Raw genomic sequence first — 26,198 nt, 5'->3', positions numbered from 1 at the left:
ATACCTACCAACATACTCAGAACAAAGAGGTATTTTTGTTGTTTTACATACACTAAAAACTAAATCCCAGAGAGGCCAACTGACTTTAAAGAGGCACAGAAAGCTACAGTGGAAAGGGAATGTAAATTTTTATTAGATTCTCAGTTCCACTTCTTTTCATTCTACTGATATCTGGCGAGAGATAAGAAATGAAGCAAAAAACAGATGTTCTTTGAACATTAAAAGTGGTTCTGGACTACACTTAGCCTGTGAAAGGACATACTAAGGATAGACTTTGTCCCCCTCCTTAATTAAACAGACCTAAGTCCTTACACAGTTCTACTTTTTTACTTTTTAATGTTTCCGTTCAATATTAGTGAAACACCTATCTTGCAGCCTGCCAGGGTCCCTTTAATAAGCATGGGCTCTTTCCCCTTCTCTTTCCCCAATGCGCTAGAGTTAGTCACATGTTTAAGCTGTCCTTTCACTCACTCGAATCAGCCAGTGCTCCTACAGTAGTGGGACAGGATCTGCTCTCAAAATAGGCCCTGCACATTCATCGGGGAGATGTGGCTCAGTGCCATGGGATACTTAAAATCACAAGATAATCCTAGTGCATCTTCTTGAACCACTATTTTACTAAAAGAGTTACCCTATATTGAGGACAGCATTTCTACATGAAAATAAACAAACGTATTACAAGTTACAACACCAAAGTCAAGTGAATTTTCCGGATTAAAAATGAGATGTCAAAGGAGTTTTCGTAGCCAAAATAGGCGTTCTTAGAAGATGTCTTCCTGGCCTCTTTCAGGTTATACCTATGCTCTCCTCTGACGGACGTCAGTGGATATATATTCCACAGGGATCTAATTTTAGTTCTTAACTGGAGCTCAAGGTCAGTCACCTAAATCTGATCGTTCTAAACTTCTGCTCTCACATGCAGCAAGTAAGCAAGCAAGTGAGCAAGAGTGGGAGAGGGAGGGAGAAAGGAGGGAGCTTACTGTAATAGGTAGAAAGAAACTTCCCATAATAAATCATTGGAACTATGCTGTCAGTCCTGCAAGCAGATCTATTAAAAAACTATTACCAAAACACTAAACAGTTAATGACTTGTTGCCACCCATGTTGAAATATGCTTTTATTAATGGCTGGAGAAAAAATTCTGATGGTCAAATTTGGAATTTCTTTATAAAAAGCTAGAGGTGAGATTTTTCTAAATGAATGCTCAGGCTGCTGGCTTCATGTATATTTAGCTTAATACTTAAACACTTCAGAGAGCAATGGTAATTTTCACTTTCTATTTAATGGATATTGTCTCTATGAATGAGGTTTTACTTAGAATGGAATCTACAAATTCCACCTCTAGGTTCCCTTATTGCACATGAATATTTTCCAGTAATACAACCCTTCTGGTTATGTTCTGTATCACAGTGATTCTGCCAAGAGGACTTAAAGTGTTCTGAGTAACAATAATCAAACTAGTTTAAGTAATCAATAATCAATGATCAATAATCAAACTTAAGTTTCTTTGCAAATTGGCAATACTAAAAAAGAATGTTGCATCAAGAGTTCACTAACAGGTGGGAAAGACAAGTGTAAAAGAAGTTGACAAAATCAATTAGCTGCCCTTACTTTCTTAAATGAGCAGAAACAAGCACATCAAAACTATTTCTCTTCAAAGTACCAGCTAACACTGCTTCTCTTACTGCTTGACTCTATTTTTCATATATGAAATTTTAGTCCTTTAAAAAGTTAACATACCAGCAGATACAGAAGTATCTTCATTTGTCACAAACTAGAATTCACCAAACAGAGACCACTGATTCATTTAATCCTAAGCATGAGCTCCACTTAGGCTATGTAGACTACTAACACGACTGGATGTAGGTACTGTTACAATATGTTCCTCATATCATAGCGGCTGATGTAAATCATGGTCCCACGGATCTCTACAGCACTGTTGCATTTTTCAGTGTTTCAGTGTCTTACATATAATCAGTCTTTCTGGAGTTACTTTATTTTGCCTTCAGTGCCATCTATCCCACAATACTCAGTCTGAGCCAGTTCTCTCTTTAGATCCTGGCTCTTCGCTCTAGTAGCCCAGACACATAGAAGTCAGCGACTCTGATGGTAAAATGCCCTTCCCCACTGATCTGTTGAAGCCTTACCCTGCAATGTGATGGTCATAGGAGGTAACAAATTTTTTTAAAAGTGAGGGTTAGATGAAGTCAAAAGCATGCAGCCTGGGTCTGGTGGGATCTGTGCCCTTATGAGAAGAGACACAGGGAGCCTGGGCTCTATCTAAGTATACACAAAGAAGAGGTCATGGGAGTACACAATGAGATGGTGGTTGCCCACAATGCAAGAGAATGGGCCTCAAAATAACACCTACCATTGCACCAGCCTCCAGAACAGCGAGAAGTAAGTTTCTATTGTTTCAGCCACCTGGCCTATGGTATTTCACTATGACAGTCCAAGATGACAAAGAGTAAACATAGGGATAACAGGAAAGCTAAGTTGTCTCAGTGAGATGGTTTTGTGATGTTAGGGGTCTTCAAAGGCACAGCAGCACAATACTAGTATAGTTGTCCCTTGGCATCTGCAGGGATCTGAGTCCATGATCCTCCCCTCCACTAACAAAATCCAAGGATGCATACTTCATTACACAAAATGTTGTAGCATTTGCATATAATCTACACACATTCTCCTATAAATTTAACTTGTCTCTAGATTTCTTATAACATCCGCTACAATGTAAATGCTATGTAAATAGCTGTTAGATTATGGTTTGGAGAACTAATAAAATATCTGCACATGTTCAGTAAGAATTTTTTCTAGTATTTTTGATCCGTGGCTGACTGCAAAGCCCATGGACAAGGAGGATCGAGTGTATAGAGGAAAAGGCACAGAAATTAAGTATTTGGGTTCTTTCTAGTTACAAGGTTTTACTGTTTTCTGAACTTAGATCTGTAGCAATTTACTCAGCTTCTCTGAAGCTAAATTTTCTCATCTACTGCATAGAGATGTATGTATCTCACAGGCTCACTAGAATGACAATATATAGAGCATCTGAGAGAACATATTACAAAGGGTAAGGCATCTTATATACTACTTAATAGGAAATAGTACAGCTGAAGCAAAGAGAGCAACTGGATTCAAACTCTAGCTGTGCCCTGGGTGGTTATGTGATCTTAGGCAAATTTCTTCAAGTTACTTGAGGTACATTTCCTTATCTCAAAAGATAAGAATAACAACCATGGCTTATAAATATAAACTGAGACAGCATATTAAAAAACCTCTCAGGGGCTGGGGATGTAGCTCAGCGGCAAAGCACCTGCCTGGCAAGCCCAAGGTCATGAGTTCGGTTCCCTGTACCGGAGAAAAACCAAAAAACCAAAAAAAAAAAAACCTCTGTAGCATAATGCTTAAGACAGAGTAGGAGGCGATGCATATTTTATCATAACAATGGTCAGATGAACAAACAGATCAAGAAATACTAACTGGCACATACTACATAGGCAAAAAGTAGCTAGAAATTTTTTAAACCTGCATTTATCTTTCAATGGCAAATGGTGATGTTAAAACATAAACTACAACTTTGTATTATTAGTTTTATATATTCTACAGTGCCATTTAATTTTACAGTGTCCATTACTATGCACTTATATACACAGCACCAGTATAGGCTCACAACTGAACATGCTAATTTAAAATTCAGTGCATGCAAAGCTGGGCATAGTGGTGCACACCTGTAATTCCAGCACTTGGGAGGCTGATACAGGAGGATCGCTGAGAGTTTAAGGCCAGCCTGAGCTACAAAGTGAGTTCTAGGCCAGCCTAGTAGTGCATAGTGAAACCCTGTCTCAAAAAGACAAAAAAAAAAAAAAAAAAAAATGCAGTGCACACAAATTATTCAAGAGAAATATATTCTAAGGGTATCTATTCTGGGTTAGTGAGTAATAAAAGAACGTGACTCAAAAGCAGTTGAAATCAGTGCCTGCAATGCATAACATTAGGGAGGCTGACAATATGTAAAATAAATAAGGAATGTTAAACATCTTTCATTATAAAGCAATTTGGACTGTGCATTAATAGATTGCAGGAGTAAAAACTATTGGGAATTTACTCAGAGAAAGCTTCGTAAGCATGCTGGGCAGTGAGTGGAAAGGAAAAGACAGGCTGATAGCAGGAAAGAGAAGGAAAGACAAGCCAGACGGTATGAATGGAGACAGAGAGGGACCTGGAGAAACTATGAGAGTCAACAAAGACAGACTTAAATTCACACGAAAGCTTCCTAAATTAACTTATCCAAAAGCAGGATGGCTGCGTGTGAACTTCCCATTGCTGGCAGTATGCAAAGCATGATGGTTCTTCATGAAGGACACTACGGAAGGAGTCGCTGGGCTGGAAGACAGTTTGGTTCTTTACTCCACTAAACTCTTAGAGGTCGGGCCCTGCCAAGGTGATGGGTACAGCAAAAAGGGCGTTCAGAGATCAGGTTTGAGTCTCACATTTCCACTCATGAATTCCGACCTGGGCAAGTCAATCTTCCAGTTTTCCATCTACAATAGAGGAGTTGAACACTGGAAATGCCTGGTGAGCCACAAGCTCTTTTAGATCACTAGGAGTATTCCATTAACTGAAGTTACGCAAATTCTCCACTTTCTTTTGCATATGGTCAAAATTTTTTAAAAGAGCTAACTACTGAGAAAAGATACTTTTTGCCCCCCCCCCAAATCAATCTGAATCATCAAAAAAAAAAATAAGTGACACATCTAAGTTGTACAGGTCAAGCAAAGTACATGAGAAGAGATGACACAGACATCATTAATTATCCAGTCACTTATACTCGTCAGCACGCTTCTGTATCCTGTCCATGCTGACCATCAGTGTCAAATTGTGTCTATGCTCTGCATCAGATCTCAAATTCTGGATGCCTAAAATCAGAAAATGAATAGAAGCCACTGATAAATCACTAGTGAGTGGCAGTTTGGCGAGCACATGAGTTGTGGGGCCAGCCTGCCCAGGCTCAGATCATAGCATCCCACTTGCCACTAGTTTAAAGAAGTAATTTCTTTGTGCTTTTGCTTCCCCACTTATAAAATAAGCAAAATAACAGGACCTACTTTAAAGCTTTGTTGTAAATGTATTCATATCCATACAACCCTAGAACACTGATGGACCTACTCCTATATGTTATCTAGAAGCACTTACTTACAAACAGCTACAAAGTTCACCCTGTTAGTATAGTCACACTTGGTCTTAGTATACTTCAGCAATAATCACTATTTAATTATAGAACATTCGCATTACTTCCAAATGAAACCCAACACCCATTAGCAGTAAATCGTGATTCTCCTCTTTCCCTATCCCATGGCAACTACTAATCTATATTCTGTAACCACAGATCTGCTATTCTAGACCTTTAACATTAGAATCACACATGAAATCATTTGTGTCTGGCTTCTTTCACTCAGCATTATGTTTTCCAGGTCTCTTCACCTAGTAGCATGTGTGGGTTACTTTATTTTATGACTGTGTAATATTCCACTGAATGGATATAACACATTTTGTTTATTCATTCAATAGCTGTTGGACATTTGGGCTGTTTCCATTTGCTGGCTACTGTTCATAAGGTTGCCTTGGACATTTCTGTACAAGCTTCTGTGTGGGTATGTGTCTAGTTCTCTAGGAGTATAACTGCTGGATTACATGTTAATTATTCAACATTTTCAGTAACTGTCAGATTATTTTCCAGGTGGCTGAACCATTCTACCTTCCTACCAGCAGCATATGAAAGTTTTGATTTGTTCCATGTTCTAGTCAGTATTTGTTACTGTATTACTTTTTTATTCTAGCTATCACAGTGGGTGTGAACTGGTATTTTATGATGGTTTTCACTCACTTTTAGCTGATTAATATCAAGGTCATTTGAATATCTTCTTTGGAAACATTTCTATTCAAATCCCTTGTGTGAAGGAGGAGGGATGGTTACTGAGGATTGAACCCAAGGCGGGCTGAGCTAAATCCCCAGCACTGTTTAGATTTTATTTTGAGGCAAAGTCTGGTAAACCAAAACTTCCAATCCTCCTGTCTCAGCCTCTCAAATAGATGGGATCACAGACCCCTACTACCACGCCTGACTCCTGTGCCTATTTTTAAGTTCATTTGTCTTTTTTATGAGTTAAGACTTTACACAGTCTAAATTATGTCTTCTTTGAAATATGATTTGCAAATATTTTCTCCCATTCTATAGAATGTCTTTTTTTAACAGTATCCTCTGAAGCATAGACTTCTTTTAACTTCAATGAAGTCCAATTTACTGTTTTTTGGTTTTTGTTTTCTTTTATTGTTTGTGCTTTTGATATCATCTGGAGAATCCACTGTCAAAAGTAGGGACATGACTAATTTCTGTTTTCTCCTGCAAGTTTCATGGTTTCGTCTCTGCCATTTGCATCTTTGATCGATTTTGAGCTAATTTTTCCATATGGTCTAAGGTCCCAACTGATTCTTTTTTTTTTTTTTTTGGTACTAGAAATTGAACTCAGGACCTCGTGCTTGCCAAACAGGCGCTATGCTGCTGAGCTATATCTCTGGCTCCCAACTGATTCTTTTACATGTCACCATTCAGGTGTCATATCACCACTTGTTAGCAGCTATATTCACCCTCATGCCAGTTCAAACTATCTCGATTACTACTGCTCTGTACTACACTTTCAGATTGGAAATTTCTGAGTCCTCAGTTTTGTTTTGTCTTTTTCCAAGATTGTTTTATACTCTGTGTCTTTGCAATTTTACATGAATTTTATAATTGGTTTTCTACAAAGAAGCCATTGGGCATTCTAAAGGGGACTGAACTGAATCTAAACATCACTATGGAGAATAGTTAACATTTTAGCAAAAGTAAGTACTCCAATTCATGAGGTAGGATGTTTTACCATTTCTTTATATCTTCTTTAATCTCTTCCAACATTTTACAGTTTACAAAGTGCAAGTCATGTCCTCAGTGATTCGGGCAATGGTAGTGAGCCTATGGCACGTGGGCTGCAGCTGTTTGTATCACCGGAAGCTCTAAAAGGTTCGCCATCACTGCTCTAGAGCTTGGTAAATACGTCCTAACTTACCAAAATCTATTCCAGATTATAATTAAGTCCTGTGAGATATAGAAATATTATTCCTATAAGCACTCTTCCATATCTCCTCTTTGTGTGGTATTACGGTTATATACATTTTAAATGCTGCGTTGCAATTGTAACTTTTATAATTTTATTTGAGATAGTTGAAAGAAGACAGTGTTATTATATTAGCCTTTTTTTCAATCATTTCTGGTTCTCTTACCTTGTTCTTGTTGGGTCTAGTTACCATCTGGAATCACTTCTAGTCCAATGCAGCTTAGTTCCCATTCACTTTTGTACTATTTTAGGCAAGTATGTTTCATTCCTATTACTGGCTCATCAATAGATTATATGCATACTGTTTTATACAAATGCTTTTTTTGGAGACAAGATCTTGCTGATCTTATATTGACTTTTACAACTATCCCACCTAAAATGACTATAAACAAGTATCCTCGCTATTTACTTACTTACTTACTTACTTACTTACTTACTTACTTTATTTATTTATTTATTTATTTATTTATTTATTTATTTATGGTATTTAACTGCCGTTTGGGGTCACTGCTTTCAACATGAACTTGTCAAAAGTTTTTTTTTTTTGCTCAAAATGTCTTCATCGGCCTCACATTATTAAAAGGTAGTTTTCCTGGACATAAGACTTTGGGCTGGCTTCTCCTTTGAGCACAGTTTGTTATCCCATTGGCCTCCATTTCTCCTAAGTCAGCTGCAAACCTTATCGAGAGTCATTTACTCTCGCTGCTTCTAAGATATGTCTTTGCTTCTAGCAATTTTATTATGACACACCTGTGAATCCCTTTGAGTGACTTCCTGGATGTATAGGTTTCCAATAATTGTAGGGAGTTTTCAGCTATTATTTCTTCAAATATTTTCTCTCCAGTCTTTCTTGAACTCCCACTCAGTGTATGCTGGTATGTAAAAGCTGTCCCCCATTTCTCTAAGGCTCTCTGTCTTTCTTCATGCTTTTCCCGTTTTGTGTCTTTCTTACTAGCCAATGATCTATCTTCAAGTCTGTTCTTCCTCCTGCTTGTTCATATTTACTGTTGAACCCCTTTAGTAAAACTATCTGTTACTGTACTTTAGCCTTCAACTCCAGAATGTCCATTCGGCTTTTTAAAATTTTTTAAATAACCCTTTAGGCAGGTGAGGGGCGGGGAGTGTGCGGCCGGGGCCGGGGCGTGTGGGTCCCCTCTCCGCCTCTGCCTCTGCCATGGTCCTCGGCCGCTCACCCCTCTCCTCCCCGCAGGATCTCGCTGGGATCCTCGAGCTCCTGGCCTTTATGAATATGTTCGTGAGATTTGTAATAAAAGTCTTGAGTAATAAAAAAAAAAACCGCTTTATCGATATTCTCCATTTGATGTAATATTGTTATCGTAGCTTCCATTATTCTTTAATCTTAGCTGCCTTTGGTTCCCTGAATATATTTATAATGGCTAGTTCGAAGTCTTTGTTAAATCCACCATCTGGTCCCGCTCATGGGCATTCTTTCCCCTTGTAGGGGGTCATTCTTTTCTGTCCCTGTGCTTGTCTCGTAAGAGGAGGTGGAGGGGGACTCGATAGTTTACATTACAGCAACTCCAGGTATTGATAAACCCTCCCTCTGTTACAGAACTTGCTTTTTTTTTTTTTCTTATTTGTTTAGTGGCTGACTGAATTATTTGTGGTTTATTTTCCCTGTCTCTCCTCTCTGTGTGAAGCCTGAATGGTGCACCTTGGATATGCCCATGGTTGCTCTGGAATGAAAATGGCTTTGGCAGGCATTCTGATATTCTCTTGCTGACCACACTAACTGCTGCATGATTGATCTACTGTCCACAACCAGGTCCTGGGGCAAACTTGCTCCATAAACTGATCCAATCTGTTACAGCTCTTTTGAAGAGGAAGTTTCTGAGGTCAATCTTTTCAATCTGTTCTTGCCACAGGAGACCTCTTCCCAGCTATCTCTCTTCTCTCTAGCAAGCTAGTTGATCTTCAGGTTAACCTGTGTGTCTGATGAATCTGCCAGTGTGCCCTCAACTGCCTTTCACTACAACCTACACCCTTCCATAGGCATGAACCTGACACCCAGCTATGCAAGACGTCAGTTCCTTTAAGAGCCAATTAAACTTCTCTGCTGTAAGGTCTGCTTGTTTCTCCCACTGAACAAAATTGCTGAGCCTGCCTCTGATGCTGGAGGCAGGACCATAACGTTTCTCCCTGAGTTTTACTCACTTTAGAAGCCCAGAGCTCGGTTGAGGTAGGGGTGCTGCAGCCCTGTATCTCCTTGGCTTGCCTGTCCTGGCAAGATTCATGTCCCATCAGCCTGGGCAAGTGGAAACGTGGCCCTCATATTTTCAGCAGTGTCACATTCATGGTATTTTGAATTGTACCTTCGAATTTTGGGTGCACATGCTCACATAAAAATTTTAGTCAATCTGTTAATCTTCCAGCCATGACAGGGTTTGGCACGCCACACACCAGCCCTCCAGTGAAACTGGTAAAGATTATTTTTAGAATAAATGTTTAGCTGTCTGGAAGTATTCAGAAGGTACCCAGGCAGGAGAGCTCACCTCTTAACTGTGACTTGGAGAACTGAGTCTCAGCATTAGGAGGCCGGAAGCAGGGTAAGAAATGCTGACGTGCTGCCCTCCCGGGAAGAGAGCCCTCCACCTGGGACAGAGGAAAGGCACCCTATGCCCCTCTTCCCTGCCTCAGTCTGATGGACAGCTTCTCTACCCTCTTAGCTGAGAGAGGAGGAAGAGGTAGGCCTCAGTGTAAATACCACAGGCAGACTCCACTTTTCTTATTGAGTCTTAGATTTTCTTCAGTAAATGGTTTCTTCATTGACTATGTGCCCTTGGAATTATTTTCAGAGACTTAAAACATTTACTTTTAAAAATGATTTCACCAGTTTCACAGGAGAACACATGTGTAGAGTCCCATACACTGTCGTGACTGGAAGATTAACTTATTGATGAGATTTTTGTATGAGAAATGCACTTAAAATTCTCAAGTACAAATCAAACGAATTATTCTTATCAAAAACTCTAAAAAGTGATCTGACGATCATGGATGACTGACACACCATGACTCCCCACAGCAGAAGAGCTGTTCTGTCCTTTCTCCCTGGATTTAATCCTTCAACGCCTTGGCAAAACATCTAAAATGAAAAGCAGAGTTTGGAATAAAATTTAAATTGTTTTATTTGAACTACTACGAGGCATTCAACCTGCCCTATGGTACAACTCAGCCCTTCTAAGTTTTGTGCCAGATTACAGCTAGACAGGAACTCTTAAGAGTAAAACATTTTGATGTTTGGTATTATGTTTATACATTTTAAAGAGACCAAGATATTGAAAATTATCTTTAAAATATTGGATTCAAAGTGAGAAGTATTACTTGTATCATATATTAAAATATTTCCTCAGGTGAATCAAGGCATGGAAAGCTGATCCTAGTTTAGTAAAAACCAGAGTTTGACAATCTCAAATAACTGACATCAATGGGGGTTCTCAGAGCAAGTATCTGCACCTCAAACTATTTCCAAGCATGGAGTCACTTGAGGAGTGACATTTCTGTCTCGGCATATTTTCTTTGGAAGAACGTAATATAAAAATTTGCTCATTCATTTCCTACAGTCCACAAGGGCAATTCTCAATATGTACCTATGAGGAAGTGCCAAACCAAACACCACAAGTAAATAGCCAACCCAGGAACCTGGGCTTAACACAGGTCTGGCATACAAGAATTACTACGCAAACCTCTAATATGCCAGGTATAACCGAATCTAAAGGGGAAAAGTGCAAAGAAAAAAGTATCTGAAATGGCAAAAGGACTTCTGTGGTCATGTACATTCATTGCACTTCATATAAATGGCTCTGCAACTAACACTACCCTAAACCTAATTAAAAAAAAAAAAAGATCCCGCCCCAAAGAATTGTGTAAGATAGTCACAAAGGCTCAATTTTAGAGAAAATGCATGATTTTTAAAAAAGCATTGCTTTCTTATCTTTCTAATGACACTAATATAAAATACTGTGATATGGTATGTAATTATTATGTTCTTAAATTATAATTATAATAGGAAAATTCAAAATATAGAAAATGAAAATATAATCTACAGTAACAATGTAATACTTAGGCAGCACCACTCAGTGAATTTCCTAGTAATAATTTCTTTGCACAGTTTTCATTAATTTCACATAGTTGTGATTATACTGTGTCTTACTGTCTGAGTATGCAACATCGTGAGATGTGCTTTGAGATTCTGCAGTACAGCTAATACAAAACACAGAACCAAGACGTATGCGCCAATCACATCAGGCTTCTCCCCAGTCTCCACGTACCCTCCGCTCACAGGCGTTTCCTGTAAGTGCCCACTCTGTGCCACATGAAGTGGCAAGGGCTGGAAACACGAAGATGAGCAAACCAGAGTCCTTGTCCTCACCATTCCAACTCGACCACTACCCCAGGCTCTAACAGAAACACAAGCCTAGCCGAGAGTCTGAGTGAAATACGCTTGAAAGCTGGCTCTTTTAAACTTACCTTTTTGAGGAAAATTGTATGCATGAAGATTTATCTCAACAACTGAAGTTTTCCCACATTTGGTAAGGCTGTGCCCTTACAGGTGAAAGAGCTGTAATTCTTTTCCTTATTTTATGTCATGTTTTTTTCAACATCTATTGCAATTAGTACTCTTCCCTGGGCTTTTGTTTTGTTTTTGATGCAAAGCAAAGACTTCCTTACTTATTTTTGCAGTTCTGGGGATCAAATATAGGGCCCTAAGCATGGTGGGCAAGAGGAAATGCTGTATCAGAGATGTACTCGCAGGCCCTGAGGCCATCTCTTTCAAATTATGGAAGCACTAACATAGTAAATAGGAACACATTTCAGGGTGTCTTGTCCAGTATAATGAGGTTGAAAATGGAACAGAAGGCTTAAATATTTCTCCTTTGCACAGGGCTTGTTTGCTTGAAAATCACTTTAATATTTTTGCTAAAGGTCCTCCACAGTTAGTGTTCAGTGTCTTTTCTACACGATTTTATCTACTGATGGGGAAGGCAGAAGATACCTCTGTGGGTCCTCCACAGTTACTGCCTTCCCAGTTTCTCTCCAGCACCTCCTGAGAGCAAGGGCTTTCTCACGATCATTACATTATCACGAGCTCCATGATAATTCACAGTGATTACTAACAATAAGGTCCAGCTTCCAGAGAAGGCTCTCCTAGTTGTATTCACAGATTTCAAAGTGGACATTTTAGCAAATATTTAGCAAGGCTTTTCCACAGTGAATATACAGCAACCCCCCCCCCCGCAACGTTTGTGCCACAAAATAAGACGTAATTAACGACTGGAGGCACAACTGTATTCACAACATTCATGAGGTTTCTCTCTGGTGCAAATCTTCTATTTTCTCCTGAGGGTGGACATTTGGCCTGGCTGTCCCATAGGGACCACATTCCTATTTGCTAGGACCCCACTGATGACATTCTAGGGAATCACAGAAAGTATTTGCACAGTTACATGAACACAGCTTCTCCTTTGCATGAATCTAGTACTCTCCAATAAGGACTCACTGTACATCTTCCACCTTCACTGAATCTCTGCATTTCTCCCTGTTGTGTGTTCTCTCTTGTTTAACAAGGCAAGACGTAGCAGTAGGCTTTCTTACACTCATCACATCCACAGGGCTTCTCTCCCAGGTGAGCTCACTGACGTATCCTAAGATTACCCTTCTGAACGAACCCTTTTCCGCAGTCACCACATAAATAAGGTTTCTCTCCTGCTGTGAATACTCTGATGTTTAGTGAAGTTGAATTCTTGTAGAAGGTTTGCCCACCTTACTACATTCATGGGGTTTCTCTCCTAAATGAATTTTTTATGTACAGTGCTAACACTTCTTGAGCAAAGCCTCCACACATTTAGCACACTTATGGGCTTTCTCTATTTTGTGTATTTGCTGGTCTTTAAGGAATTCTGCTTCAGTGCTGGTAGGTTTTCTGTTTTCATGGGATTTAATTTTAGTACAAGTTTGCTCATGAGTATCACAGAGAAAGGATCTCCTATCTTCATTTAACTCAGCAAGGTCTTTTATAGTACATTTTCAGCTCTGGCTGAATAAACCTAAATATGGTTTCAAAGTTTTTCCATGTAAATCAAACATATCATGATTTGCCCTTAAAGGAAAGTAACATCTGCACCTCTGAACATTTCCAAGTGCATTCTGTTTGTAACATTGTTCCACCCTCTTTGGTCTTTTCTGGTTTTGCAATTGCTGCTGTGGATGATCATCGGCTTTCTCAACTGCTGGATGGGTCTGACTGTGGATTTCGTCTTCTAATGCCCACAGTGGCTGCCCTCATTCCAACGTGGAGACGGCATCTGGCCTGCTAACTTGAAACACAAAGCTTCCAGAAGCTGAGCCAGGAAAGGCCACTGATGAGGCACTCTCCGAGTGACACAGGGCAGGCGCCTCACCCGCTGTGCTCACCCACTGACACCAGGCTGCTGTGGTTCTCCAGCATCATGGCCAGGTACAGGTCCTTCTGAGCAGGGCGCAGGAGCTGCCATGCCTCCTGGGTGAGCCTCACAGCCACACCTTCCAGTGTCACAGTGACTCCTTAGCCTTTGCCATTTTCCTCTGCTTCAGGAAAATCCAGTAACAGAGATGCTCTGTCTTTGTGTCTTCTGGATCTGCCTTGAATTTTTATTTAGAAATCTGAGTCTTTGGTCAAGGGTCAAACCTCCTCTTTCATTTCTTCACTCAAATGTTCTTGCACCAGGGAGCAGGACCACTTCAGACCTCCTTAACCCTGGATCTCCTTAAACTCCCATCTGTGGCTTGAACTGAGGGAGAACACACCGTGCATAAGGTCGACCTGTAACGTGACTCATTCCTCAGAGCATCTGCACTGCACTCCTGGGTGAGGCCTAAATCTCTGTCCTAATAAACCCTCCTCTACTGGCACATCCTGAAAATTCTTCTTCCATGAAGAGGGTCAGCAAGACTGCAAACATATTTTGCTTTCCTTCTGAACCCACCAAGATCTCCAACAGACTAAGATGAATCCCCCTCTTTACTGGGTTTGAGGAATGTTTTATTTTTAAAACCAATATAAGAGCTTTTATTTGTGAAAGATGGGAATTTTTACATTATTCACTTCCCTCATCTACTTTTTTGGGGAAGGGACTGGTACTGGAGATGGAACCTAGGGCCTCATGCATGCTAGGCAAGCATTCTAACAGGGAACCACAGTAGCAGCTCACCCCTTCTGCACGCATCTGCATGATACATTTGTTTATGTGCTGCCAGGTAATCACAGAATACTGATTTAGTAGAGGATGGAAAGCCAACACTTTAATAAGCACAGGAGTTTATATCCAAGTATATAGTGATCCACATGCACCTGGAGCTATTTGCATTATATGCACAAACACTAGAGGCTGTACTTACTTTTTTCCCCCAGTACTGGTGATGACAGGGCTTTGCATTGAGCTATCTCCCTAGTCCTTTTTTTGTTTTGATTTTGATTTCCCAACAGTCTCACTAAGTCACTAAGTTGCCTAGGATGGGTTCAAATCTGGGATCTTCATGCTTTAGCCCTAACTACTTCTTCAGAAGAAATAAACATTACTAGTTGCTGTATCTTCCAATTTAAGTGAATCTGCCTAAGTGGTGTCTGAAGGTATAAAATAAACAGATAAGGTACTGCATCATAACTATGGGTCTTCTTAAATATACCTCAAATGGTAATAAGAGGGAGCTATAGAGCAGTGAGCAGTGAGAGTTGCACATACTGTACTAGTCAGAAAATCTGTTTTCTATTTGAAGCTCCACTGCTTACTACTGGTGTGTCAGGAAGCTGTCATTCACGTGAGCCTCAGTATTCTTATGCATAAAATACGAATGGTGATATTCTACCATATTAAAGTACTAGTGGTGAGAAGTAGATCTCTGTAAAAATACAAAGCATTACATTAGTGTCAGTAACTAGGTCTAAGGATCATTAATTTATAACCATATCTTGAAAGGCTCAATATTGTCAACTTCCTTTTGAAAGGGCACTGCTCCTTTATGCTACTTCTATGCTGTCACAAAGATTTTTTATATAGGAAAAGTGATACCGTGTTTCTCAGAGACAGCACTACAGTACATCAAAATGGTTGCTGCTATTACCAAGTATCTGCTAGCAGAAGGCACCAGAAGCACATTTAGGAAACAAAAAAGAACTGGAACAGCTGAAGACATTGTGTGGTAATCTGAATTCCTTTTCTTTTTAGATTGAGTTTAATGTGGAGAAGTGTCAACTACTGCACTCTATGTGTCTCCATGTTGGGAACTTAAAATGCTTTTAGGATGTAGACCCTTTCCGAGCTGTCCAACACTTCTGAATCAAAGTCTAAAAAGAGCCGTTAGGCATGAAAGAGTCACTAATGGTTTTAACCCTTGGAGACTTTAATGGATTTGTTTGTCAATGTTTTTCCATTAATGAAGATTACTTAGCCAGGTCCCTAATGACACTTGTTTGTAACAGACCTCCCAGGAAGCAGAAATCTACACGCTGTAACTGAAGTAACCACTAATAAAGTTACCCTCTCTAGAGGTCTAAAAGTAAGTAAGGACAACCTCCATAACTAAGGATTTAACCACCCACCAGATGAAAAGTAACAGAAAAAAATGCATCTGTACAGAATGGGGATGGACTTTATTTTCATTATTCACTAAACAGTACTGTATAACAACTATTTACATAGCATTTACATTGTACTAGCTATTACAAATAATCTAGAGGTGACTGAAAGTACACAGGAGGATGCGTACAGGTTATATGCCAACGCTGTACCAATTTATGTGAGGGATGTGAGCACTGGGGTCCTGGGGGAGAGGGTGTTCTGAAACCAACTGCATTTAGATGCTGAGGGACAAGAACACTATATGTGGAAAATGTCAGGTTTTCCTACTGCCCTACAGGAAATAAACTACATGCTTTATTAATACCTCTATAGGAAATTTCTCCTCAACTAAGATGTATATGGGGTGGAAGAAACTCTGTCTGAACACACTCACCTTGACGAGCAACAGTACAATTAAAGATTCTTAAAGTGATAGTCTTAAGACACTGTGAATCTATAGATGTAGGATGGACTCTCCCAACTGAACAAACAAAGGCTGACTTCCTGGCCTGAATCCCTATCATGAGTGTGTTAAACAATATGTTCTTTTTAATACTTGCTTCTTTTTTTTGTTACTAAACTCTCCCATTAGCACATAATAGGGTTTTTCTCTTTTCCTTGTATCATACTGTTCCATCATATAAATATGCCATAGTTTCTCCAAATATCTCTAACTGCTGGATATTTAGTTATATCCCATCTTTTGCTATTATGTGCAATACTTCAATGAATAACTCTGTTTACTCGAGCTCAACATATACACAGACGAGATTTCTAAAAGTGACATTGCTTGGTCAAAGGGTAAAAGGCATCTGGAATTTTATTTTGTTTTTCTTCCGGTACCAGGAATTGAACTGACGACCTTGCACTTGCCAGGCAGGCGCTGTGCCGCTGAGCTGTATCCCCAGCCCCAGCATCTGGAATTTTAATACATACTGTATTGTATGTATATACAATATAGTACCATTTGCACCAAAGGGGAGCCCCCTCCCCAAATTCTGACCCAGTAGTTAAGGGTTACGCCTGAGCAGGTCTAGCTTGAAAAACCTACCCAAACAGTACATTCCTCATTGAGAATTATGGTTCTAAGAGGTATTCTCTGCCTTATTTACACTGTTCCAATCCAAAAGAAAGTCTCCTTTAATCTCTATTAGAGGAGTTCTTATTCCATAAATACTTCCGCATACTTAAATGTTGGGCACTGCAGACATCAAGGGTAAAGATATATAACAGTACCTGTTGTCAGGGGCCCTCAGGGCCTAACATCTAGAAACACAGAGATATAATTATGAAGTAAGGTGTGAGTAATAGAGTAGGAGATTTACAAGGAGTATTAAGGGGACACTGAAGAAGGCCGTATCACCCTACCTGGAGTGCCACAGTAGGACTGCTGAAGGAGGTGCCCTGTGGAGTGGAGGAATTAAGGCGGTAGAAAGGAGAAGGGGGGTTGCAAACAATATATGCAAAAGATGGAAAGAAGAAACAAAAAGGATACGTATGTGTATTTTACCAGAGACATTTCATTTTATGTTGCTAGAACATAAAATACAAGGGAAAGAGGAGAAACAGGCTGCAAAAGTAGGCAAAGATCAGATCACTGAGCACTTAGTGGATCACTTTAAAAAGTTTGAACTTTATTCTGTAGGCAAAGAGAGTCACTAAAGGGTTTTACAGCTGAGAATGACATGTTCACACTGCTGTTGTAGATTTATGGACAATCAACTGGGAGGGCATGAAAGTGAAAAATGAAAGAACAGCTAAAAACAGGAAGATCACAAGTTCGAAGCCAGACTGTGCAAACCAACAGAGCCATCTCAAAATAAACATTAAAAATGGCTGGGCATGTAGGGAGTGGATCAGTAGTACAGCACCCATGGGTTCCATCTCTAGTACTGCAACGGGAAGGAGAAAGAAAGAGACAGGGATAGAGAGATGGAAGAAAATGAAGGAAGGAAGGAGGGAAGGAAGGAAGGAAGGAAGAAAAGAAAGAAAGACAAAAAAAAGTGAGACAGTAATCTAGAGAAGGTATGAATTAGGATAGAGGTAAGTCAAGAATGGACTGAAGAAATGTAGGGAGGGAAAGCAAGGCAGACAGATATTAGATGTAGGGACAGAGGCAGATGAAAGTATGATTCCAAGGTGTCATCAAGCTACTAACAACAAAGTACTGGATTTAAACTATCTTCTTCCAGCAGCAGTAATAGATTTATACTGATTCCATCCGTTTTATCTGTTCTTGACATTTGTGAAGTCAGGATGGATGTATGGAGCCCAGCAAAACACAGAGGCAGAACTGGTGAGCTTATCCCCACGGGCATCATGCTTTACCAACCAGTACAGCAGCCACAGCAACACCAGCAGGCAAGCACGCCCTGGGCGGTGCGGTGTCTGATGTGCTCTCTCATAGTAAGCCCTCTGCGTGGGAGTCTGTTGCCTCCACCTGCCTGTGTCAGTGAAGCCAGTGTCCTCACAACTGCTAACGATGCAAGGAACTTCCAGCACAGGCGAGGATATGTACTTGAGGGACAGCAGCACGAACAGCTGCTTTCCCAAAATTTAACTCATCCTAGCAAAGCTTCACATTAGCAACGTGTTGAGAAACCTGGAGTCCTGCCACCAAACAAAAGCAACCTCTTGGCAGTGAAAAAATGGGGGGACAAACACCTTCTGAACCCTTCCCACTCCTTTGACTTACACAAATCTAATGGTTCTGTGGGGATGGAGCAGGAGGGAGTGGTGTGAAAGCCACCATCCTTGGCACTTGTCTTTATTCTCAGGGTTCCTAAGAAACAAACTGAAGGAAAACCAAAAGCAAACCAACAATCATCCGTGAAAAGAAACCCACCACTTAAAAAGTCCAGGAATGAACTGCACGCACATACACACACGCACGCACATGCACATACAAAAATAACATCAAGGCTTACCTTTCTTTTATCTTCATCTGTGGATTCAAACTTGAAAGTAGACCTATGCTGAGGGGGGAAAAAGGGAAACAACATCATTTTAAATACACAAATTTTAAAATTTGGCTATGTTTAAAAATGCATCAAACAGTATCCTCATAAAAATGTTGCTTTCCATAGCTCAATATTCGTATTAAAGAGCTAAACATGTAAGCAAATGATCATGAAGTAGTGAAAAAAAGTACCACAGAAATATATAAAAAGAAACAGAGCACCACAACACCAACTGCCCAGAGAAATCTGGACTACTTTGCGTAGAGTACAGAGCACTTGAGTTGGAGCTTGAGAGATAAACAGGAATTTGCAAAGAGGCAAATGGGAAGCATTCTAGGGGAAAAAACAAAGGTTCAGATCTGTGAACCTGTGTGACACATTCCCCAAACCAGCAGCCTACGAGACTGGAGAATGGGATACATGTTAGAGGACGAAGGTGTGGAAGCAGATGAAAATGAAAAAGTACTTTGGCAGATTTAGAAAAGTCTTCCCGTGTGCCTGAGTTTATATTTTCTTTTTTGTATGCAATAAGAAAGCATCAGATAATTACAGACAGGGAAAAGATTTGATATTTTGAAAAAGTAATCTTATAAGAATGACAGTTTGAATCATGGCTCCATCACTCACTTCCTAGCTGTGACCATGAGCAGTCAACTGTGTCTGGGGGTCTCATCTAAAGATAGAGGGTAAGTACTTAGTTCACAGGGTGAGTGTAAGGGTTCAAAGGACTACGGCCCACAAAATACCACCTCAGTGCCTGGCACACAGTATATACTCAGTAAGTATAAGGGTTTATGATGATGATGATGATGCCAATTATACTGAAGAAAATATCACTGGAAAGGAAAAGTTTGAATTCTCTTTTACTTTTGAATTCTATTCTCTTTTGAATTCTCTTTTACTTTGTATTTCTCTCATTGGTCACACTGACAAATAAGTATTGGCAACACACCAGGAATTAAGTACACTAAGTATTAAAGATAGCATCACTATAGATGGTTCTGTATTGGCAACCTGGAGAAGAAGCAATTTTTGAAATTAAACGAGATGGGAAAATATTGGTAGAGAAGCAGTTCTGAGCATAAGAAATTGTTAGAGAGAAGAGAAATGGTCATTGGATAAATCTCAGGGAGCTGGTTTAGGTACAAATGTAAACCAATTAAAATGGATGAAATCAGGTGCTAAGAGCAGGGATTTAAAAATTTGTACTTGAAACTGCAGACAGGGGACATGCCACCAGAGGAGCACCATGAGGGAGGCATGAAAACTGCTCTGGAAGAATATTTTGGATGGCAGCTCACAGGCCAGATCTAAGGAGAGCAAGACTGGGGATGTAACAGTCATTTGAGGAGTGGGCATTTACAATTCAGGCATGATATTATTGGTGGCAGTAGTAGTGAGTTGACATAAGCCTTAAAAGGGAAAGTGACTTGACTACACATATCAGAAGCCATAAAAATATTTATCCCCCTTGACCCAGAACTGCTGCTCGTAGGAATTTATCCCAGTGAAATCATCCAGGAGGACAGGAAAAGTATGTATGTAAGCATGTTCGCTGCAGTTATTTAATAGGGTGAAAGAAAAAAGAGGGAAGCTGAACATCGCCAAAAGACTGACAGAGTGCTGTGAAGTAACAGTGTTCTATTAAACACATATTAACGTGACAAAATGCTATAAAGCAACATAAAAGAGATGATTGACTATAGGTACATTATTTTTGTAATAAAAATTTTTAAAAGTGAGTGAATGAATGAATGAACAAAAAAGCAAATCAGGAAGGAGGGAGAGAAGGAAGAAAGGATATGTTGTAAATCTAAGGGACAGGCATGTAAATTTATAGACCTGAGGTTTAGTAAAAAACTACCATTTTAAAGATATGGAAGCACTAGACATCAACCTAAAGTTGTAAATGGACGCTCAGTAAAGGTTTGATACAAATGTAAATAAATAATTGTACTTAGAAACCAAGAAAGCTTATTTTTTGCTATTCTACATAAAATATTGATCTGTACATTATCTAAAATACATGTGCCTAATGGCTTTCCTCAACTTCAGGGGGACATTTATGGGAAGAAGACAGAAAAAAGAAACCAAGTAAGTTACAAAAATATCTTTTAAATAGTTCCTACACAGAAGTAATTCTTTTAGGTGAAAGTTTATAATAGTACCAATGGCTATTTTTTCTGTTGCTTTTTAAATGCAAGGATGATTCTGTCATAAACCACAACATTGTTTATTAAGTTTTGAAAAACACTGCCTGCCCAGCATGAGGGCCTAATTAGAAAATATACTCCTATGTGAGGTACTACAAACTGAACTCTGAGTATAACAATCTATTCAAAAGCTCACCCCTCTAAAATTATTTGGATTTAACAGATGCTGGTTTATAAGGCTAGCTTCTTTTATATTATGTAGATCATATTCAGTACCATTAACCTTTATCTGTTCCTTTTCTAAAGCTCAAATGGAGAAAGGGAACAATCATTCCTAGCTACAACTGCCTTTCTTGAGCTATAACCGACAGTCAACCACCTTACTTTCCCTACACAATTTCCAGAGGTGCAGGAACAAATCAAATATAAACTACAGAGTAAAACCATTGATCTGTCTAGGGACCAAGCAAGCTAGAGCAGCTCAGCGACACAATCAGACCCATTCCGAGGACTCTTGCCTCTAGGTTTCATACCCGATGAAGAGGCTCTAAAAAGCTCAGGCGTCAGACAACCTTGAGTTGGAGGCCAGGCCTGCTGCTCAGTAAGAGTAACCTTGGTCAAAGCATTCAACTTTACCTCCCTTCAGATTTTCCTTATCCTTATGTATGGCGTCTTGCACGTGGCAGGCGTTCATTAAATAGCCATTACTGTTGTTATTGCATGGCCTCTGTGTGGTATCTGACCAAACACTGACCTATTAGAGAACTAGGAGTTATTCCATAGATTTCTAAAGATGCCCTCAAACAGCACCAGTACAAGGCAATACACCTGACTGGGTGGCATGTGGTGCTGTGCTCCAGGAACAGAGATTACTTTGAGAACTAAAAACAGGTAACTGACTATATAACCAATCTGAAAATAAGAACAAAGTATAACAAAGGAACTGTCCATTAAACATGCTCCTCTGCACAGACCCAGGGAGAACTCAACTCAACTTCCAGAAATGGAAAGTGCTGGGCACAGTGGACTCAGTTACCTCTGAGGTTCCTTCCAGTCAGTATATCCTGTGATTCAGACTCAGGGTGTAGCTCACCAATAGAACATACTCTTAGTATGTGTGAAAGCCTAGGTTGAATTCCGAGCACTAATAAATAAAAAAAAGAAAGAAAACTCCTATGAATCAAGGAATCCCAGCACTGCTGTGTACCTCCAGGCCTCAATTACTAATTTCTATTGATATCATGTTGATAATCATGATAGGGACAGCAGCCAATCTCTCTACTAAACCTGGTATTTGAATACGCCCTGAAGGAGAGCAGGAACTTGTAGCATCTACACCAGGGCGATATTACTTCCCAAATGAACAGTTCATTCTATAACTAAGGTAAAGTAATTAGGGCTCAATAGCAGCTAAAGGAAGTAATATACGGCTTCTGAAAAGCTTTTCCTTCTGTGTCCCAGAACAGCACCAACGGGAAAAGGCAATGTGGCCCTGCAGAAAGAATCCAGGATATGAAAGTCAGACCTGCTACCTTCTAGCGATGTGTTCGTAAGTCCATATAGTTTGTCCCTGACCTCAATCCTATTTTTAAAAAGCAAAGAGGTCTATCCCCCTTGTAACTTTTTTTTTTTTTTTTGAGACAGGGTCTCACTAAGTCCTTCAGGCTGGCCTCGAACTCACAGAAATCTTCCTGTGTCAACCTCCCAAATACTGGGATTATAGGCATGCGCCCCCACACCCAGCTCTCCCTTAGAGCTCTTAATATAAGATTATATGAGATGATGTGAACATTCTTAGGATAATACACAGGTACTCAATAAGGTTTTTTTGGGGGCTGGGGATTTAGCTCAGTGGCAAAGCGCCTGCCTGGCAAGCGCAAGGTCGTGAGTTCGGTTCCCGGTACCGGAGAAAAACCAAAAACCAAAAAAAAGGTTTTTTTTGTACCAGGAATCGAACTCAGGACCTTGTGCTTATAAGGCAGGTACTGTGCCACTGAGCTATATCCCCGCCCCTCAATAAGTATTAACAGGTAAACTGGAAGGAGTAAAAAGCAATCACTCCTATTTAAAAACAAAACAAAACCTTTCCTATTGTGTCGACTACATTATACCCTGATGAACAGATACATTTCATTCTTTCTGGGATAGAGAGCTCTTCCCTCTCCTCAAGATAACATGGGTAAAATGAAGTAAGAACACTTGGAAATGAGTCTAACACTGCAGAAATGAGAAGTTTCTTGGAGTCAGATAGGAACTGTTGCTCTGAATGTGGCATAAGGTGGTGTAAGACATGCTACACTGATGGTAAGTGCCAGGGTTAAGGCAAGCAGGAAAGAATGGGGAAGGTTCCCCATCTCTTACTTTGGATGTCAACTTTGTGCCCACGTGTGGTTTCTGCCTTTGTGGGTTACTTCCTCAGTGGCAGACACTGTTCTAAATTCTATATACATCATATGTTTAATCCTGACAACAGCCACAGGATAGAAACAGGACTGTTATCCTCACTTGGCAGATGAGGAAACTAAGACATAGCAAAGTTGAGGGCTCCTCAGATCATAAATTGAGGATCAGAGACCAGGTAGCCTGGCTCCAGATCATGTTTTCTGGCCACCCAACCTCCGGAGTACCTGAGTCCCTACACTTCTAACAAACCGAGTGGCCACTTCCTAGGTGCATGGGTGCTCAATGTCTGGTGTCATATTTCATTAACTTAATCAGTAAGTGAAGAAAATGGTCACTATCCCTATCTTACAGATGAGGCGGCTGGGACTCAGAGGCGTAAAATAACTGACCCATAGTGGAGAAACTAACAGCAGAGCTGAAATTGGAAAGAAGAGTCCCCCTCCTCTTCCAAACAATGAACAAATCACTCTTTCTCCCCATTATTCATTCCCCCTTTGCTTAGGCTCCTCAATGCCCCACAATCACTTCTCATTCCAAACGTTTCTTCCCAGATAAGGAAACAGAGGGACATGGTAGTCGGCTCCTGCCGCAGGGTTTCAGACGCCACGTACCATAAAGCTCGGCAGGTTAATTCCACTCCCCTATTCTTACGGCCTGACCACTGTTAGCATATTTCCCTTTCCTATTCATCTGCCCCCAAAATCTCTCCCTTTGCAGGGCAAAGCGTCACCGTGACATGAAGCTCAGCTATTTTCTTTGTACCATATCTGGCCCTCTGGTATGAATCCCACTATAATCAGCAATAACACTCGAGCTTTCTTCTGAACATCAAGTCGGAACATTCCCATCCTCGGCTTGGCCATAAAATACAAATGCCTGGGAATCCTTCAAAGACTTCAGAATAGCATCCTAATACACAATGGGCATAATTTCTTCAAAAACATTGGCAACAGGGAAAGGGGGAACTGGAGAAGTCCAGGACTTAAGCTTGACAATATCTGGCCCAGAGTAGTACCGGTAAATGGGAATCAACCTGGAGAGAGAGCAAGGAGAGGAAGAAACACATTTGGGAAGGCAAAGCTGCAGTCTAATTAATCTAGCCACCAAAGAAAAGACAAATATTAAAGGAGATGGTTAAGATTTGACTGGAGGTTGTTCTTCTCTTCTGCCCTATAGAAGGAAGAGTCTATTTATTGTCAGGTATCTGGTGTATAGTAAGTGCTAAATAAACATTAAGTGTTTCAAAACAATGGCCAAGTTGTCTATTATATTTCTTTCTTTCCAAAATAAGTTTGTAGCTACCTTACCTCATATCTTTTCTGGGAAGCAGTAATAGATCAAGTTACAAAATACAATCTACGCAACACGTACACCTACACATTAAATGAATTTCTCCTAAATTAGGCAGATATGCTTAACAGTAAAGCACATCAGAAAGTGAAAGGGCTGTGATGTGAACAGAATACAGCCCATGCATCCTCCCAAAGACAGCAGCATAAGGGCATCAGACTTAGATTTGGACATCCTAGGTTCAAGTTTTAGCTCCATCTTTCATTGGCTGAAGACAGCATACTGAGAGTTCAATAACACAAAGTTCTGTCTATGAAACACATATACAGAGACGAGGGTGGAGGCTAATGAAAGGTAGATGTCACATCTAAGCCTGGACTTGGTATAGGGTGTGTTTTCACAGAAGGGAGTAGTCAGTCATTCCCATAAAATAGGTCTTCCAAACAGACGAAAGGTGTGGTACCCGACCTTTTAAAGTGAACACGTAAAATCCCTGGAATGACAAGTAATGAACAGCTAACGGTTCTTGGATGTTCAGAAAAGTGACTGGGGCTTAAAACAAGACAGCGCTTCCCTGCAGAGTTACAAAGTGCAAAGAACAATGAATGGATAGTGTGAAGACCAGTCTGGAATCCTGGCTCCCAAATATGACCTTGGGCAAGTTACTTAACCCATTTGGAGTGTCAACTGCGGAACAGAGATACCTCGCAGGACGGCTGTCAAGATTAAACGAGATAATGAATAATAAAGGTGTCAGCGCAATACAAGTATTAAGTGTCATGAGTTATTCTCCATCCACTTACAGCACGGTATGTCCATGACCTTGGGCGTCATTTCAGTTCTTTTATTGCGCCTCGGTTTCCTCATCTACACAATGGGAAGGCTGATACCACCTACTCTATAAGCACTCTGAGGATCCAATGAGACCATAGACGAGACAACGCTCTGAAAACTGTACAGTGGTACAGGTGGATACGGAACTGCCATCGTTTTATGCCTTGGTGTTTTATGCCTGTCAACGGCCGTGTTTATGCAGACAAGCACGTCTTGTTACGCTGTACAGGTAAGGAAGGCTCTCGCATGCATGTGTGCATACAGGAGCGGGGCACAGACCCGGAGGCACATCTATCGAAGGATTCTGGGGGTGTGACACACACGCCTGGCGAGAGGACCGCGGGACAGGACGCTGGGCCGGGAACAGAGCAGTGGGCGCTCCAGTGGGGGCAGGGGGACGCAGGATGCAACAGGAGGCGGGCTGGGGGCACGAACACGCATGCCCACGCCGGACACGTTTTCGGGGGAGAGCAGCGCGCATCCCCGGAATGCGGGGGGTGGGGAGGATGCGCGGGACGAGCCCCGGAGGCGGCCCGGGCGCGGTAGCGCGCCCCGCGGCCGCAGCGCGTTACCTTGTCGCTGTAGTCCCGCAGGACCCGCTCGATCGCGCCCGCCTCGCCGGCTCGGACGATGCAGAGGGCGCGCTCCTCGTCCATGGCCGCAGGTGCGGGAGCCGCGGCCGCTCGCGCGCTCGAGCGCTGCCTCCAGGTGAACGCCTCGCGCCCCCGCTCGCTCGCTCCTTCCCAGCTTCCTTCCTTCCCTCCTTCCCTCCCTCCCTCCGGGCTCCAGCCC

The 26,198-nt window shown here is 40.9% G+C and overlaps 1 protein-coding gene across 10 annotated transcripts in view; it reads right to left on the bottom strand.

The window, feature by feature from the left end:
• Ric8b (RIC8 guanine nucleotide exchange factor B) overlaps window positions 1-26,198 on the bottom strand; it is a 122,925-nt gene extending 96,727 nt beyond the window's left edge. For 6 of the 10 annotated variants that reach the window (XR_001235931.1, XR_001235932.1, XR_001235933.1 and 3 more), the window contains exons 1-2: window positions 25,979-26,198; window positions 18,694-18,741 (exon numbers count right to left, since the gene is read on the bottom strand). Coding sequence is in view for 5 of the 10 variants with exons in the window: in XM_013519080.1 (XP_013374534.1) it covers window positions 18,694-18,741; window positions 25,979-26,062 (132 nt within the window). In the remaining 5 variants the exon portion in view is untranslated. The remainder of the gene's footprint in view (window positions 1-18,693; window positions 18,742-25,978) is intronic. The other 4 variants (XR_001235936.1, XM_013519064.1, XM_013519095.1 and 1 more) reach the window with 4 other exon arrangements.

Source organism: Chinchilla lanigera, unplaced genomic scaffold, assembly GCF_000276665.1.
Source record: "Chinchilla lanigera isolate Chin_1 unplaced genomic scaffold, ChiLan1.0 scaffold00004, whole genome shotgun sequence".
In the NCBI taxonomy this organism is placed as follows: Eukaryota; Metazoa; Chordata; class Mammalia; order Rodentia; family Chinchillidae; genus Chinchilla; species Chinchilla lanigera.
The sequence above is the reverse complement of the archived record's forward strand: the minus strand, read 5'-3'. Positions and strand labels throughout refer to the sequence as shown.